The 16,714-nt window shown below is 42.4% G+C and overlaps 1 protein-coding gene across 3 annotated transcripts in view; it reads left to right on the top strand.

Annotated features, from left to right (window-relative positions):
- Positions 1-884: 884 nt before the first annotated feature.
- ccar1 (cell division cycle and apoptosis regulator 1) overlaps positions 885-16,714 on the top strand; it is a 38,381-nt gene continuing 22,551 nt past the window's right edge. The window contains exons 1-14 of one of the 3 annotated variants that reach the window (XM_029698775.1): positions 885-941; positions 2,394-2,557; positions 4,766-4,944; positions 6,831-6,995; positions 9,644-9,673; positions 9,824-9,853; positions 10,010-10,039; positions 10,182-10,214; positions 10,506-10,532; positions 10,878-11,086; positions 11,338-11,464; positions 13,093-13,215; positions 14,344-14,536; positions 14,706-14,997. In XM_029698775.1, coding sequence (XP_029554635.1) covers positions 2,446-2,557; positions 4,766-4,944; positions 6,831-6,995; positions 9,644-9,673; positions 9,824-9,853; positions 10,010-10,039; positions 10,182-10,214; positions 10,506-10,532; positions 10,878-11,086; positions 11,338-11,464; positions 13,093-13,215; positions 14,344-14,536; positions 14,706-14,997 — 1,550 coding nt within the window. In that variant the 5' untranslated portion in view covers positions 885-941; positions 2,394-2,445. The remainder of the gene's footprint in view (positions 942-2,393; positions 2,558-4,765; positions 4,945-6,830; positions 6,996-9,643; positions 9,674-9,823; positions 9,854-10,009; positions 10,040-10,181; positions 10,215-10,505; positions 10,533-10,877; positions 11,087-11,337; positions 11,465-13,092; positions 13,216-14,343; positions 14,537-14,705; positions 14,998-16,714) is intronic. The other 2 variants (XM_029698776.1, XM_029698777.1) reach the window with 2 other exon arrangements.

A 16,714-nucleotide genomic window follows, 5' to 3' on the forward strand; every position in this document is an offset into this window, starting at 1 on the left:
GGTTATCTGTAATCAACAGATGCGTATCTGTATTCCCAGTAATGTGAATTCAAAACATTGGGGACAAATTAATTTATATGAATTGACTGATTTCCTTATATGAACTGTAACTCAGTAAATATATTGCGTTTATATTTTTGTTCAGTGTATTTTCAAGCATGGTGGTGGCTGCATCATGTTATGGGTATGCTTGTCATTGGCAAGGAATAGGGTGTTTCTTAAGATAAAAAATAAACAGAATAGAGCTAAAGCACAGGCAAAATCCTAGAGGAAAACCTAGTTCAATCTGCTATTCAACAGACACAGAGACAAATTAATCTTTCATCAGGAAAAAAAAACTTAAACACAAGGCCAAATATACACTGGAGTTGCTTACCAAGACAACATTGAACGTTCCTAGTTACCGTTTGGACTTACATCGGCTTGAAAATCTATGGCAAGACTTGAAAATGGCTGTCTAACAATAATCAACAACCCACTTGACAGATTATGAATCCTTTTTTTAAGAATGTGGAAATATTGTACAATCCAGATGTGCAAAGATGTTAGACATACCCAGAAAGAGTCACGGCTGTAATCGCTGCCAAAGGTGACTGACATTTATTGGCTCGGGGGTGTGAATACTTATGTAAATTAGATATTTCTGTATTTAATTTTCAATACATTTGCAAACATTTCTAAAAACGTTATGGGGTATTTGTGTAGATGGTCGAGAATTAAAAAAAAATGTAATCGATTTTGAATTCAGGCCGAAACACAGCAAAATATGGAATAAGTCAAGGGATATGAATACTTTCTGAAGGCTCTGCACACAGATTGCCTGACCGACCTTGTTGTTTTGTCGTCAAAGAAAAGTATGTAGCGCGCGTGCGCGCCCCCTGATGTACGCATGCGCGGCGACAGTTTATCTATCTCCGCCGGCGAATGAACAGAGGACAGAGGTAAAGGCGTGAGGATAATATTTTTCCTCTATCTGTTAATGTAATAAACATTTTGGATGCTTTCCTTACTGCAGAATGCAATTATTGTCGCAGAATTGGAATGTCCATCAGCCTTGCTGTCCATCAGTCTTTTATAGAGCTGCGTCGTGTGTTGCCTTGGTTAGGCCTCGTTATAGCTAACGTTAGCTACGTTACTAGTCGTCTTTGCTTTGATAACAAAACCCACGAGTCGTCATCATAGGTAGCTATCTAGCTATTTATCTCCGTTAGCAAGCTAACACAGCAAATGTTGTTAGTTAGCCTATGGCTATTTATAGTTAAAGGCTAACCAGGTAGATGATATCTGTAATTGTCTAGCATGTGCATTAGCTAGATGGCCTGTTAAACTCGGTTGTTTTGGGCCCTGTACAGGTACCCCCAAACAAATGTTTGTTCAGAAAATAGAAAGTAAAAATCATTTGACAGCTACAGCTCGTCTTTTGTAAGACCCCCCAAACATTTAGTTGGAAAGGATACACATTGATTGTCATTGTAAAGCAATGCATTTTCTTCCATTACCCTGTATGCATCCTCCACATGCACCGTTGATTTCTCACTCGTTTACAATAGGAAACGTGAATGATTAAAATACGTTTTCTCACCTCGATAATTTGAAAGGCCTGATTGTTAGGGTCATTTTAATGTCAGGCTTGCAAATCCTTTCAGCCTTTTTGGCACAGTGACTCAACTGATTTTACTGCAGGGTCGGAACTAGAAGCACAAGCATTTCACTACCCTCGCATTAACATTGCTAACCATGTGTGTGTGACAAATACAATTTGATTTGATTTTGAAGTGGCCAAGAAACATCATGTGATCTACTGCTGTCTAGTGGACGAACTGGGAATCTGTTGTATCTCAGGCTCTGTGAAACACATTGTTTCCCACCTTTCTAACAGTACTAAGCTTGTGTTTGTCGGACTTAGTTCTGAAACTGAAATGTACTTTGAGGGTAGTATACAATATTATGCGTAGTTTAGAAAATGCCACCAGAGGGCATCAGAGTTGAAGAGGCTAGCTATAAATAGTATGCCACATTCATTAATTCACATTTTTCTAATTCTAAGGCTTTCTAATTATTAACAAAAAGTCCCATACAGAAGACGCCTTCGTCCAATGACTCTTATGTGTAATGTAATAAAACTGAGAGTCATGATCAAGGGATAGCTAGCTGGCCAACTAAGCGACATTTTCCAGCAGTGAAAATGTTGCTAACCTGCCCATTAATTATGTTGTTGCTAGTCTCACTATCCCGCCCTGATATGATTTAGCTAGCTAGGTATTGTATTAGCTGTAAGTAAATCTGTAACAATCTCCTCCTGTACTGTTTGTTTTTGTTCAATGAAAGCAAGGTAAATGTCAAATGAAGAATCCTTATACAAATAGGCCCATTTCCGGTTGTTGTTCTGACAGGATATAAACCTAAATCAGTTCCGGCAATACACTTAAGCTCGAGCCGTGACTCATGGCCCAGTTTGGGGGACAGAAGAACCCACCGTGGGCGGCTCAGTTCACTTCCACGGGGGTGTCCCAGCCCAGCCACTCAGGACAGTCCCTGGACCTCAACAGCCTACACTGTGAGTATGATATTTTGCTGGATTACTGCCTTTCCTTCTATAATCTGTACTCATCTGTGGGATACAATTAATGTGAGGTTGAGGCAGGGTTTCAGTTAGGAAAATGTGACACCGGACATTTGACCGGCAGTATTTTAATTTACCAGACATTTGTGAAATTTACCGGACCCATATGCATTGGGTGCGTAACCTGATTAGGGTGTCCACCCACGGTGCTCAGAATGACTGACAGAAATCCCATTTACATTATGGTAATTCATATTCACCCCCTAGAGTCTCTAAATTAATTAACACAATAAAATATTTCCCATCAAAATCCGTCAGGGTTTTTTTTGGCATGGGCTGCGTCTCAATCCACAGCATCTGCCGATGTCGCCCTTCCGCATCTGCGGTGAAGGTGGCAGAGCTAGAGCAGTGTTTGTCAGATCATGAAACATTCCGAAAATCGGTCTTCTCACGAAAAAACATCTATAACGTACGAACGGTTTGACCTACAAACTAAAGAAGACTCCTGCGAACATGATGGTGTTCTCCGTTTTGCTCTACGGCCCCCACAAACGTCACATGACTAAAGTCGGTACAGCCGATGTGCCAACTTCTGTCAGTAGTGTCCGAACAGTTTGGGCAACACACTAATATGCCCCCCTCTAAGGAAAGGTGAGTCTCACGAACAGGTTGGTTGTTTTGCTCTAGGACACCCAGAAGCCTCACAAGACTTGTCTGAAAGTAGCCCGGTACCAGCTTAAAAAATGAATGGAAGTAGAGTATATACGGAGATAGTTTTGTGCCTAAAATAGGGGGTTAAAAACATGTCAATCTTTCGTAACTTCATTTTTTGAAATATATTTTTTTTCTCTATATTTATCCATGTATGAAGCTGTTATTCAATGCGTTTCATCAAATCATTTAGATTTTTTTTATATATATATATATATATATATATATATATACACATACCTTAAGGGGTCCTAATATTCTGTCACATAGTCATACCAAGGATCATTTAGCTATCTTAAGAATTCCATATGTTGGCTTAGTAGACCGACCCCCAGCTTAGACTCTTAAGGAGTAACAGAACATGAATGTCGAGGACGATGTGCGGTCTTTCCTACGAAATTCTGATGTGCACTTTGAAGATGTTAGGCTAGTAAATGTGGACAGTTATTCTATGTCAATCTACTATCACCCATAGTAAAAAAGTTGACACATTTTATTGGTCAGCTGGTGGAGAAAGAAATGGCCTATTCCAAACCGACTTTGGGACAGTTGTCGGACGATGGATCCCAAATTCATACAACCAATAGGCCTGGGCTACATACAAATGTTTTTTAAAAAATGGAAAGGGGGATACCTAGTCAGTTGTAGACTACGCACTAATGTTCGTTCCGTAATGCAATTAGCAGGAAAACACCATTGTCAAAAGGACAACGCTCATGCAAGTGGTTTCATGTGAAAGAGAAAATCATTTGGCTACTGGACAATGAAAGAAAGTTGTCTAGGCTACACATTTTGAAGCAGGTAAGACATGCCTCATAATATGTATTCAAATGTTCAGGTTTCAAACAATTAAGTATATGTTTTCAAAACTCATACTGCCTCAAGCTCATTGCAAAGTGGTGTGTGATGCGCTGATGAAGCCTGACTTTCGTTGCCTATGTTTGCTGTTTGAGATGCTGTGCTGCTGGCTGATTTTCTGCTCAAAGGCTCTGTATTTGTATGCTGTAGGCCTACGCGTGTGATAAATAAGATGCATAAAGAATATACTATGCGCCAATTTAATTCCACTAAATTATGCAAATGTACCTATAGACCGATAAGCATGACCGATAAGCATATTTCCATCAATAAATAGGCTAAAAAGCATTATTTCGCAAATTGGCCGGTGCCAATTTTATTTTTCGGTTTTTCTAATATTATTTTTTGGGACAAAGGCTTGCTATTACCGGATAACGGTAACCCTGGGTTGAGGGTACAGTGCTTGAAGAAAACTGAATCTCACTGATCTCTTTGGCAAAGTTTGTGATGGAGGGGGTTCAGATTAGTTCGCTGGATATTCAAAGTACTATACTTTTTTCTTTCTCTCTCTCCCGTCATTTCTTTTCTGTTTCTTGTTCTGCCGGTCTATCACTCCATTCCTCTCACTTGCCATACATCCTCACTCCACTCTTTCTGCATTCTTCTATTCCCACACCCATCTCTCCCCTGCAGCTCTAGGTGTGCAGCAGCCATCTCTCCTGGGTGCGTCTCCCTCTATGTACTCCCAGCAATCGGCCCTGTCTGCAGCCTCCCTCAACTCCCAGTCGTCCGCCTCCAACTACCAGCTATCCCAACAGACTGCAGCCCTGCAGCAGCAAGCCGCAGCCGCCGCCGCTGCAGCACTGCAACAGGTGAGCTACGCTAGGCACAATGCAGCTAAATGTTCTTTAACAGAATATGATAACATTTGTGACTCACCACCTGGATTCGGTCTTATGTAGCAAAATGTGAAATGGTGTTTTTTACATTATGTAAAAGTAGAGACTCAGAGCTACAAAATTATATATCATACACTGCATTTGAGGAACAATGGGAAAGTAATTCTGCTTTGAAAGTTGATCAACTTGTAAACTCACTTTTGAGAACATCACCTTTGAATGTTTTGGTATCTGGTGAAGAGCTCTTCTTTGTCTACACCCATTAAGCATCGTTCACACCCTCTTAAGCTTTAGCCCCATCCCATCTTGTTTCGCTCTCGGAGCACACACTTGACGCACTGGCCGATGATTTCTTTACCTCAGGCTGTTTTCATGTTATCCAAACTAGCTCTGCTGGCAACAATTTAATTATGCTTTTTTGCAGACGTTTACTAACACTGGCAATGTTCAGCAGGTGTTGCACACACGCCACGTAATGTTAGCTAACGAGCCAGCCAGCTAACATTAGCTAGTTAAACAACAATGAACAAAGTGCCAACAATGTCACAGTGCTAGGAGCTAACCAACCAGGTTCAATGTTAGCTAGCTAACATTAGGCTCTAACTAGAAAAGCAAACGGTACTGGGAAACAAAGAATAACGTCAGCTAGGGAGCCAGCCAGCTCGCGTTAGCTAACAGTACACTTTAGCTTGAAATGAAACCACTTTCTGTCAAAATTAGAAACGTGTCATAACTGAAAATGTAGCTAGCTATCTTACATTTTCAGATGACACGTTTCTAATTTTGACAGAAATGATGGACGTGTCTCCCTATCAGGAATGCCATACCACGTTTGCCCTTAGTTTGAAGATGTAATCCTGAGACAGGTGTTGTCTACACCTCTTTACCTATCATACTCTAATTCCACTGATTTCAAAACTTTATCCTCCAGAAAGTGGAGAGCAACACTTATGCAGCTCCACTACACAATACATTTTTAAAAAAGCCTCATTCGACAGGATTACCAACATAGACTGACGAGATCAAATTGACAGAAGCCTTGAATATGGCAGACCAATCCGAACTCCTCTCTCGACATATCCAGCTCACTCATTATCTCAGCCAATCATGGCTAGTGGGAAGGTTGCTATATTTTTCTGTGGCTTAACCAACAAGGCTCGTAATTTAACCATTTTATTCATATTTACAGATGGCATACAAGTTTGTAATTAAGGCAAATTAAAGTTCACATGTTCGAGAAGGCAATTCTGCCAAAAAAAAGACACTGATAAAAATACAGAAATAATTCAAATGGTCCTCCTGTGACTTGCGACATATGCCTAGTTTCCTGATTCGGGTCACTGTTATTGTTGTTGGATAAGCTCAGGTAGTAACTTTGGTTTTGTGCCAAATTAACACAACCCAAAAGTCCCCAAAATGGTAGGTAGATACCCCATTGGTTGATCACGTCTAATTTCACTTGAACTTTCAGAATTTTGTTTACTGAAGAAACATTTCCAATGATGAGCATTATTTTGGTCAGACAAACTGGTTTGGGAACCACCGAGGTACAGCGATTGGTAAGCGGCCAAACCTCACTAGACTTGAAGGAGCTGTGATGTTGGAAAACCTGTTCTCATGTTCTGATTTGTGGGTGATGAACTGATGCAACTGATAAACACCCCCACACCATGAGACAGATCAGTGTGAACAACATATTCTTTAGATTCTGAGTGAAAGTCTGAGAAAAATAACCCTTTTTTTCTTCTCATCCTCATCGCTGTGGTTGAGAATTAAGTCACTAACTGTTTAGTAAATGGTCTTCCCTTCAAAGCAACATCAAGTCATTTTAACTTTTCTCATCTTGCTTATTGTTTTAGTCTCAAATCAACTCGGCCTTGCAGCAGTATCAGCAGCAGCAGCAGCAACAACAACAGCAGCAGCAGCAGCAACAACAACAGCAGCAGCAACAACAGCAACAACAACAGCAACAGCCTCCTCCTCAGCAGCCTCCTCCTCAGCAGCTCTACAATGTACCCCATCAGGTGAGACACATGGCCATTACACCAAGTGAAATACCCTGTTATAGGTTGAGTAGGAGGAAGTTTCACTTAGAAGCTATTGACCTTATGTGTTTTGAGTTTTGCCCCTGATGGCTATGATTGGAGAAGATGTTTAGTATGTCATATAATGTTAGTTCATATGACGATCAATCTGGAATTCCTAATGTCTTCAATCTCTCCTAATGAGCACATATCTTTCCTTTTTAGTTATACAAAATATTCTGTTTCCCTGTCATGGAGTCAGTAATATGACATTCTGTGGTGGACCTTGGTACAGTTATAAAGGCTTTGAGAATGCCACTGGGTCTTATCTGGAGTAGTGCTCTGTTGTTGGGGGTTTGATACATGTTTTTGCTGCTTGGTTTGTAAACGAATTAGAGCTTGTCAGCAAAACTGTCCAACTGCGCAGAGTTCCAGAACTTTAACCCACTTTAAGAACACTGAGTATTCTAACCCAGAGCAGCCAGTTCATATCACTTCAGTTGGACCCCTCACTCACTTAGTCACAGGCTTTCATTTACAAATGGGTTTCACTTAGATAAAAGACAATGGCATCAGTGTTTGTCAAATCAGATTTTTTTAGAGGCTAGACTCTGCAGCATAGTTTTCCCTTTTGTTCTCTTTGACCTATGTAGTAGTTGTCTTATACTACATTCCACAGGAGGTTGGTGGTACCTTAATTGGGGATAACAGGCTTGTGGTAATGACTGGAACGGAATCAGTGGAATGATATCAAATACAGTTGAAGTCGGAAGTTTACATACACCTTAGCCAAATGCATTTAAACTCAGTTTTCAGAATTCCTGACATTTAATCCTAGTAAAAATTCCCTGTTTTAGGTCAGTTAGGATCACCACTTTATTTTAAGAATGTGAAATGTCAGAATAATAGTAGAGGGAATTATTTATTTCAGCTTTTATTTCTTTCATCACATTCCCAGTGGATCAGAAGTTTACATGCACTCAATTAGTATTTGGTAGCATTGCCTTTAAATTGTTTAACTTGGGTCAAACGTTTCGGGTAGCCTTCCACAAGTTTCCCACAGTAAGTTGGGTGAATTTTGGCCCATTCCTCCTGACAGAACTGGTGTAACTGAGTCAGGTTTGTAGGCCTCCTTGCTCGCACACTCTTTTTCAGTTCTGCCCACAAATGTTCTATAGGATTGAAGTCAGGGCTTTGTGATGGCCACTCAAATACCTTGACTTTGTTGTCTTTAAGCCATTTTGCCACAACTTTGGAAGTATGCTTGGGGTCATTGTCCATTTGGAAGACCCATTTGCGACCAAGTTTTAACTTCCTAACTGTTGTCTTGAGATTTTGCTTCAATATATCCCCATAATTTCCCTTCCTCATGGTGCCATCTATTTTGTGAAGTGCACCAGTCCCTCCTGCAGCAAAGCACAACATGATGCTGCTAACCCCGTGCTGCACGGTTGGGATGGTGTTCCTTCGGCTTGCAAGCCTCCCCCTTTTTCCTCCTAACATAACGATGGTCGTTATGGGAAACAGTTATATTTTTGTTTCATCAGATCAGAGGACATTTCTCCAAAAAGTACGATCTTTGTCCCCATGTGCAGTTGCAAACTGTAGTGTGGATTTTTATGGCGATGTTGGAGCAGTGGCTTTTTCCTTGCTGAGCGGCCTTTCAGGTTATGTCGATTATAGGACTCGTTTTTACTGTGGATATAGATACTTTTGTACCCGTTTCCTCCAGCATCTTCACAAGGTCTTTTGCTGCTGTTCTGGGATTGATTTGCAGTTTTCGCACCAAAGTACGTTCATCTCTAGAAGACAGAACACGTCTCCTTCCTGAGCCGTATAATGGCTGCGTGGTCCCATGGTGTTTATACTTGCGTACTATTGTTTGTACAGATGAACGTGGTACCTTCAGGTATTTGGAATTTGCTCCAAAGGATGAACCAGACTTGTGGAGGTCTACATTTATTTTTCTGAGGTCTTGGCTGATTTCTTTAGATTTTCCCATGATGTCAAGTGAAGAGGTACTGAGTTTGAAGGTAGGCCTTGAAATACATCCACAGGTACACCTCCAATTGACTCAATTGATGTCAATTAGCCTATCAGAAGCTTCTAAAGCCATGACATCATTTTCTGGAATTTTCCAAGCTGTTTAAAGGCGCAGTCAACGTAGTGTATGTAAACTTCTGACCCACTGGAATTGTGATACAGTGAATTATAAGTGAAATAATCTGTCTGTAAACAATTGTTGTAAAAATTACTTGTGTCATGCACAAAGTAGATGTCCTAACTGACTTGCCAAAACTATAGTTTGTTAACAAGAAATTTGTGGAGTGGTTGAAAAATGAGCTTTAATGACTCCAACCTAAGTGTACGTAAACTTCCGACTTCAACTGTACATCAGACATGGTTTTCAGGTGTTTGATGTCATTCCGTTTGCATCGTTCCAGACATCATTATGAGCTGTCCTCCCCTCTGCAGCCTCCTGTGCTGCATTCTCTAGGAATGTTTTATTTTTTTTGTGCAAATTATACCAAGCTTGAAAAATACCTCACTAATGCTGGTCACTTGATATGTGTCAATCAAACAATGTGTTTACTCAATGAAAGACTTATTGCAATTTCTGCATTTGTGTGTGTACCCCGTCTCTTCAGCAACATCAACAACATACAGACTCATACGGGGTAAATTAATTGATGTGCAACTCACACAGACAACTCTGAATCGCCTTGATTTGAAAAAGGCTATACTCATATGTATCAATCAACAAATGTATTATTTACTCAATGAAATACTTATTGCAATTTCTGCGTGTGTGTATCCCGTTTCTTCAGCAACATCAACAACATACAGACTCATACGGGGTAAATTATTGATGTTTGCAACTCGCACAGACAACTTTGAATCGCCTTGATTTGAGAAAAGCCATACTCATGATATCTATCAATCAACAAATGTATAGTTGACTCAATGAAATACTTATTGCAATTTCTGCGTGTTTGTGTACCCTGTCTCTTTAGCAACATCAACAGCATACAGACTTATACGGGGTAAGCAGCAGCGGTTCGCAGCCACAGCACAGTCAAATCACAAGGCACTTCATGCTTGGTGCTGGGGTGTCGAATGTACTCTATTCTATATACACACAGTAGTAACTGTTCTCTTTATCTATCTCTATCATTCTCTCCACAGCTTCCCCAGCCCCAGCAAGCGCTGCTTTCACAGGTAGGTTAATTAGGAACAAACTTGTCTCTCTTGTAAATTTAATGCACCTTTCAGAAAAAGTATTGCCACTTAAGTCATCTTGTCTTGAGTAGAATTATTTAGTCAAATATAATAGGCCTAAAAAGATGCCATTTTGTCATGGAAATTCCAAGCGCGCTCTTGTTATAAGTAGGCTGTGATTTTGGAAGCATGCGGTACAAAACCAAGGATATTGGGAAAGAATTGTGAATGCATCATCATAGTCTAACCTGACCATGTCTCTTTTTCTGCCATCTGCGCGGATGTTGAAAGAACTGGAGTGGTGAAAACAAATTCCCGGTAGGCATCCTCACCTTATCACTTTTCAGTTTTAAAATCCAGGTTAAATGTTTTAACCTTCTTCATAGCCAAATACAATAACAGGACGTGTATGACCACAATGAGTGTAATAATCAACACCTTTTAATAAATGAAGAGAAGCGCTAAGGGACATTTGATTCAATTAAATCGCAAATAACATGATAGGCTCCATATACAGTAGACACTTCAAACAGTTCCATTATTAGATACAGGTTCAGAATTTAGTGGGACTTCATACAATTCATCCATTTAGGACTTATACAGAAGGTAGGAGTAGGATGACGTTGTCCCTGGACACTAACCTATAACTTTCCTCCTCCCCAGCCCCCCGTGGCTCTCCCCACCAGCCTCTCTCTGTCCAACCCCCAGCAGACAGCCCAGATCACCGTGTCCTACCCCACGCCTCGCTCCAGCCACCAGCAGCAGAGCCAGCAGCAGAGTCAGCCCCAGAAACAGCGCGTCTTCACCGGCGTTGTCAACAAGCTGCATGACACATTCGGCTTTGTTGATGAGGACGTCTTCTTCCAGCTCAGGTGAGTGTTCAGACTCTGGCCCAAGTCCTCTCAGATCTCCACAAGTGCATAGAGTTTAGGAGCCCGTTTAGGATTGGGCCACAGAAGACATCGGACCAATTGTATTTTTTTCCATGGGTTTTCTATATTTTGCTGATCGCATTCCTAATTTGTGTACCTTTTATTCTAAAGCAGTAATGTTTTGTTGAATTTCAAGTGTGCAGTTTCTAAAGCAATTTCAAGTGGGTAAATAATGGGTGATGTCTCCACAGTGCGGTGAAGGGGAAGACCCCCCAGGTGGGTGACAGGGTCCTAGTGGAGGCCGTGTACAACCCCAACATGCCTTTCAAATGGAACGCCCAGCGCATTCAGACCTTACCTCAGCTGGCCAACCAATCGGTGAGCCTTACCTAGCCCCTACACACACCTGGGACACATTCAGTAAACAGGCCTGAAGTAAAACTGAATAACTTTTGTCTCCCTACTGAATATGATCCTGGTGACCCTGTCAACAGCTAAAACCAAAGCCTTACGCCTTGATCAGACCGACAGCATCATTTCGTTTTGGTACACCAGAAGTACATTAATTTCCAATGGAACTCTGCATTTGCCTTGCAACATTGGGTTGCAGAGGCATTTGCAGTGCGTTCTGTGTGGTGCATTGTGTACAGATCCTTTCGACATGGGGCCGTGCATTATCATGCTGAAACATGAGGTGATGGTGGCGGATGAATGGCACGACAATGGGCCTAGCTTATGTCTGCCCATGCCATAACCCTCCCCCCCCGCCGCTACCATGGGGAACTCTGTTCACAACGTTGGCGTCAGCAAACCGCTTGCCCGCACAACTCCATACACGCCGTATGCCATCTGCCCGGTACAGTTGAAACTGGGACTCATCCATGAAGAGCACACTTTTCCCATGTGTCAGTGGCCATCGAAGGTGAGCATTTGCCTACTGAAGTCTGTTACGATGCTGAACTGCAGTCAGGTCAAGACCCTGGTGAGGAAGGCGAGCACTCAGATGAGCTTCCCTGATACGGTTTCTGACAGTTTGTGCAGAAATTCTTCAGTTGTGCAAACCCACAGTTTTATCAGCTGTCCGGGTGGCTGGTCTCAGACGATCCCGCAGGATGTGGAGGTCCTGGTGGACATTCGTGCAGTCAGCATGCAATTTGCATGCTCCCTCAACATGAGACATCTGTAGCATTGTGTTGTGTGACAACTTCACATTTTAGTGCCATTTTATTGTTGCCAGCACAAGGTGCACCTGTGTAATGATCATGCTTCTTTATATGCCACATCTCTCGGGTGGATAAATTGTCTTGGCAAAGGAGAAATGCTCACTAACAGGAATTTAAACAAATTTGTGCACAAAATTTGACCAACGCTTTACATGTTGCGTTTATATTTTGTTGCACACGTATCCACAAAACATCTTGGCTTACATAATGAAAAAGGTTACAACTGCAGAATTTATTACTCAGCATTGATGCAATGACGAAGGCGGCAGGTAGCCTAGTGGTTAGAGCGTTGGGCCAGTAACCAAAAGATTGCTAGATCGAATCCCCAAGCTGACAAGGTAAAAATCTGTCGTTCTGCCCCTGAACAAGGTGGTTAACCCACTGTTCCTAGGCCGTCATTGTAAATAAGAATTTGTTCTTAACTGACTTGCCTAGTTAAATAAAGGTTATATATATATATATATATTTATGACACTGTCGTTCTGATCGAGGCATAAGCCAGTGACACCTTCCACCTCAATTTGAATGCTTCCAGGGTTTGATTCCAATCTGATCATTGGCTCGCTCTTCCCGTCTGCCCTGCTTGACTCATTCTGTCAGATTTAAATGTAATGTAAGCCTACCTGTAGCCTACTTGTAGCCTTCAAGGAGTATAGATGGAGCCATTGCCATATTCACCCTCCGATCTCAGTGCAGAGGTGAAGTTTGAGAGTGATCAGATTGGAACCCAGCCCTGTGTGTGTCTGTTATTAACCACTCTGATCTCCACCCCTCCTCTCCTAGCTTCAGCAGCAGCCCCAGTCCTTACCTCCAGTTCCCCCACAGCTGAGCAGCTTCTATGCTGACCAAGGGATGCAGCAGCGCTACTCAGACATGCACTCCGTCAGCATGGACAACAGACAAAATGTAACCCTCCCCCCACCCTACCCCCCCGCACACACACCTCTATGGCCCTCTTATTCTCTTTCTTTTTTCTTTGTACATATTCCTGCTTCTTGTACACAATCTGTGCTTCTCCCTCCTCTCTTCTATTCTCTTCTATTCTCTCTCCTCAACTTTCTTTCTTCTCTCTCTTTTCCTTCTTCACGATGAGCATTTATTTGTGTTTCAGACCCAGATGGTTTCCTGATCTATAAAAGCACATAAAATGCATTGAATACATTTTATCTCGGGGCCTTATGGTCTGTCAGAAAATGGTTCTGAATGCAATTTTAATGTCTACGCATATTTCTGGGGCTTTTCTAACGGTGAAATCCATGAAAACTTCTCAACAGGGGAAATTTGCAATTTTGAAGGTGCAATCCATAAGATATCTTTTCATTGTTGATTTAGGCTAACCATGCGAGTCCCATTGATGGTAATGTTTTTTGTGTTTTTCGCTTACATTTTTACAGACATTAAATAAGTTAAATCAACAAATACTAGGATTTCTAGGATATCTTTCAGAACGCACTTTTGACACTTTTTCTTTACTTCTCTAACCCTTCAATGTTATGATTTTCACACATGATTATCACCTTTTCACCTCACAAACAGGTTAGGAACTACTATCAAAACTGGAAAGCTCTCCATACATCAAACAGAAAGTCATACACCTATCATTCCAGGGTTTTGCAGGGTTTTATAACTTCACCTTTTTGTCGTTTTTTTTCTTCGTGGAACCTGTCCTGTCTTTGCAGACTGAATATATGCTTTTTTGGCAGTAGTTTTCTCGTTTGTTGACAGAATTTAGTCACTGTACCTGATTGAAACAACTGCACCTGCCAAAAACCATTTTGGGTGAAAGAAATGGACGACTTCCAAACCTCACTCCTCTAGTTCTGTTTTGCTTTAGCACATGGTTACCTGTTGGCAGCGGCACAAACCTCATTTGGTGTATGTCCTCTTTGCATAATGATATCCATGAAGCACATTTCTTTAACTTAAGCTCATATATGGGACAGGAAATCAAAATAAATCACTTACTCTGATAAGTTAACTCATGGGACAGCCCTTGGGTAATGCTAACCTCTCTTCTCCCGTACCCCACCCCAGAGCCAGCCTCCAGGCCCTAATATGATGAAGCCGGGTCCCAACATGCTCCAGTCTCTGCCTCCCCCCACCAATTTCAATGTACAGGCCCAGGGTCCCCCTCCTCCCCTGCTCCAGGCCCAGCTCTCTGCTGCCTCCTTGGCCCCGCTCCTCCATAACCCCCCTCCGCCCCTGCTGTCACAGCCACCACCCAAAGGTAGGGGGCACTATGATGTCGATTTGTGTTTTTCTGATGCTTTTAGATTTAGTTGCTACTTTTGCATAAAATAAATAAATTATTTGATTTGTAATATATCTGTCTTTGTTTGTATGTATTTATCTGTCTGTTTCTCTTTCTCGCTTTGCGTGTTTCCCCTTTCCTCTAGATGTGTTCTCAGGAGGTCTGCTTCAGCCCCCAGTGAGGATGATGCCTCAGCCCGTCCGGCGTCTGGACCCCTCCCCTCGCTTCCCCAACCGTAACGACCGCCCTGAACTCATCCTCAGGACCAAGGATGAACGCAGTCGTGAAAGAGACCGTGAGCGCAGGAGGTCCAGAGAGCGCTCTCCCATACGTAAACGCTCCAGGGACCGTTCTCCGAGACGTGATCGCTCCCCTCGCCGCCCTCGCAGGGTGGTGCCTCGCTACACAGTCCAGTTCTCCAAGTTCAGCCTGGATGGGTGGGTCAATCAATCATTATAATGATTGGTCAGTTTCAGATTTTCGTTGATATTATATCTGGGTGTAATCTCGAAAACCCGACCATTGGTAACACGGTGACTAGGGTCTGATTTAAATGATGGACTCTTGGCATAGAGGAACTACACCACTGTCTACTAGTGGCATAGAGGAACTACACCACTGTCTACATCACTAGTTTATCCGTTTGAATAAAATGCTAAATAGTAGCTAGCAAGATGGAGATCACGGAGGTCATCTTTAATTAGTGCATTTCACAAGTGGCTAGTTTGCATCAACTACCTTAACTAAAACCACTGAAAAGGTTTTGCCTGCACACTTTGGTTTTCAATTGTGATGTTCTGGCTTGTCTTCCCTTTAATATTTGGGGAGAGTCCCATGAATTAGTTTTTTTCCCTTCATAGACAGTGACGTAGTTTCTCTATGCCAAAAGAGTCAATTGGAACCAGAGGGGTATACTACGAAGGAAGCTAGATCTACTCAGGGTTTTCTAAAGCTAGCCAGCTTCAGTTAGCTTCACATTCCAGCACAGGCTTCCTCCTTACAAAAGTTTTACTGTGCTTGACGTTTCAAATGCATTCTGTCATTATTAAATGTGTAATGTGATAGGTATTTTAGCGTTACTATTTTTTAACACATAAAAAATGAACACTTCCTCAAATGAAGGGGAGGATGACGCAATCTTTGCAAAAGGGAGGAAATCTGATTTAATTTGTCCTCAACTCGTGGCTCAGACACTTCATTCAGGATAAATGGAGTTAGCCCTGAGTTAGCTTGCCTCGGAGCAGGTTCGTTTTGAAGCGTTCGTTGCCATAGAAATTAACCTGGCTAAAAGGTGAGCCACTTTCGTGGTACTGGTTATCCCGAGTTGAACTTGAGAGTTGACCAAATTTACCTCGGTAACTCCTCAAACATGATTCGTAGTATAGGGCTCTGACCCTAGTCACTGTGTTGCCTAGGGTCGGGGTTTTGTCACTACTCAGGGGTGCAGTTGACTTTAGAACTGTGTGTGTGTGTAGGGGCCTCCCAAGTGGCGCATTGGTCTAAGTGCTAGAGGCGTCTCTACAGATCCGGATTCGATCCCGGGCTGTGTCACATCCGGCCGTGACCGGGAGACCCATGACGCAGCGCACAATTAGCCCAGCATCGTTAGGGGAGGGTTTGGCCGGCAGGGATGTCCTTGTCCCTTCGCGCTCTAGCGACTGCTGTTGCGGGCCGGGTGCATGCACGCTGACACGGTTGCCAGGTGTATGGTGTTTCCTCCAACACATTGGTGCGGCTGGCTTCCGGGTTAAGCGGGCAGTGTGTCAAGAAGCAGTGCGTTTTGGCAGGGTCATGTTTCGGAGGACACATGGCTCGCGATATTCACCTCTCCCGGATCCATACTGGAGTTGCAGCGATGGGACAAGACTGTAGCTACCAATTTGGATATCAGGAAATTTGGGAGTTAAAGGGGTAAAAACTAAGAAGTGTGTGTGTAGTGGAGGACTAGGTGAACGGTATATATTCCCGGGTTTCGGCACCAACTCGGAGCCTCTTGGGGCCTTTCTTACAGTGTGCATAGTCTTCGGTCTGCTCGCTGCTCCTCGTGTGTCCCTGTTGTTTCTGATTGTTATAAAGAAGTGCATGTGAGGAGGTAAACTGAGGTTGTATTAAAGATGTTTTGTAATTGATAAAACAAAGCTATGTGGCTGCATT

Source organism: Salmo trutta, chromosome 18 (genome assembly GCF_901001165.1).
Source record: "Salmo trutta chromosome 18, fSalTru1.1, whole genome shotgun sequence".
Taxonomy (NCBI): Eukaryota; Metazoa; Chordata; class Actinopteri; order Salmoniformes; family Salmonidae; genus Salmo; species Salmo trutta.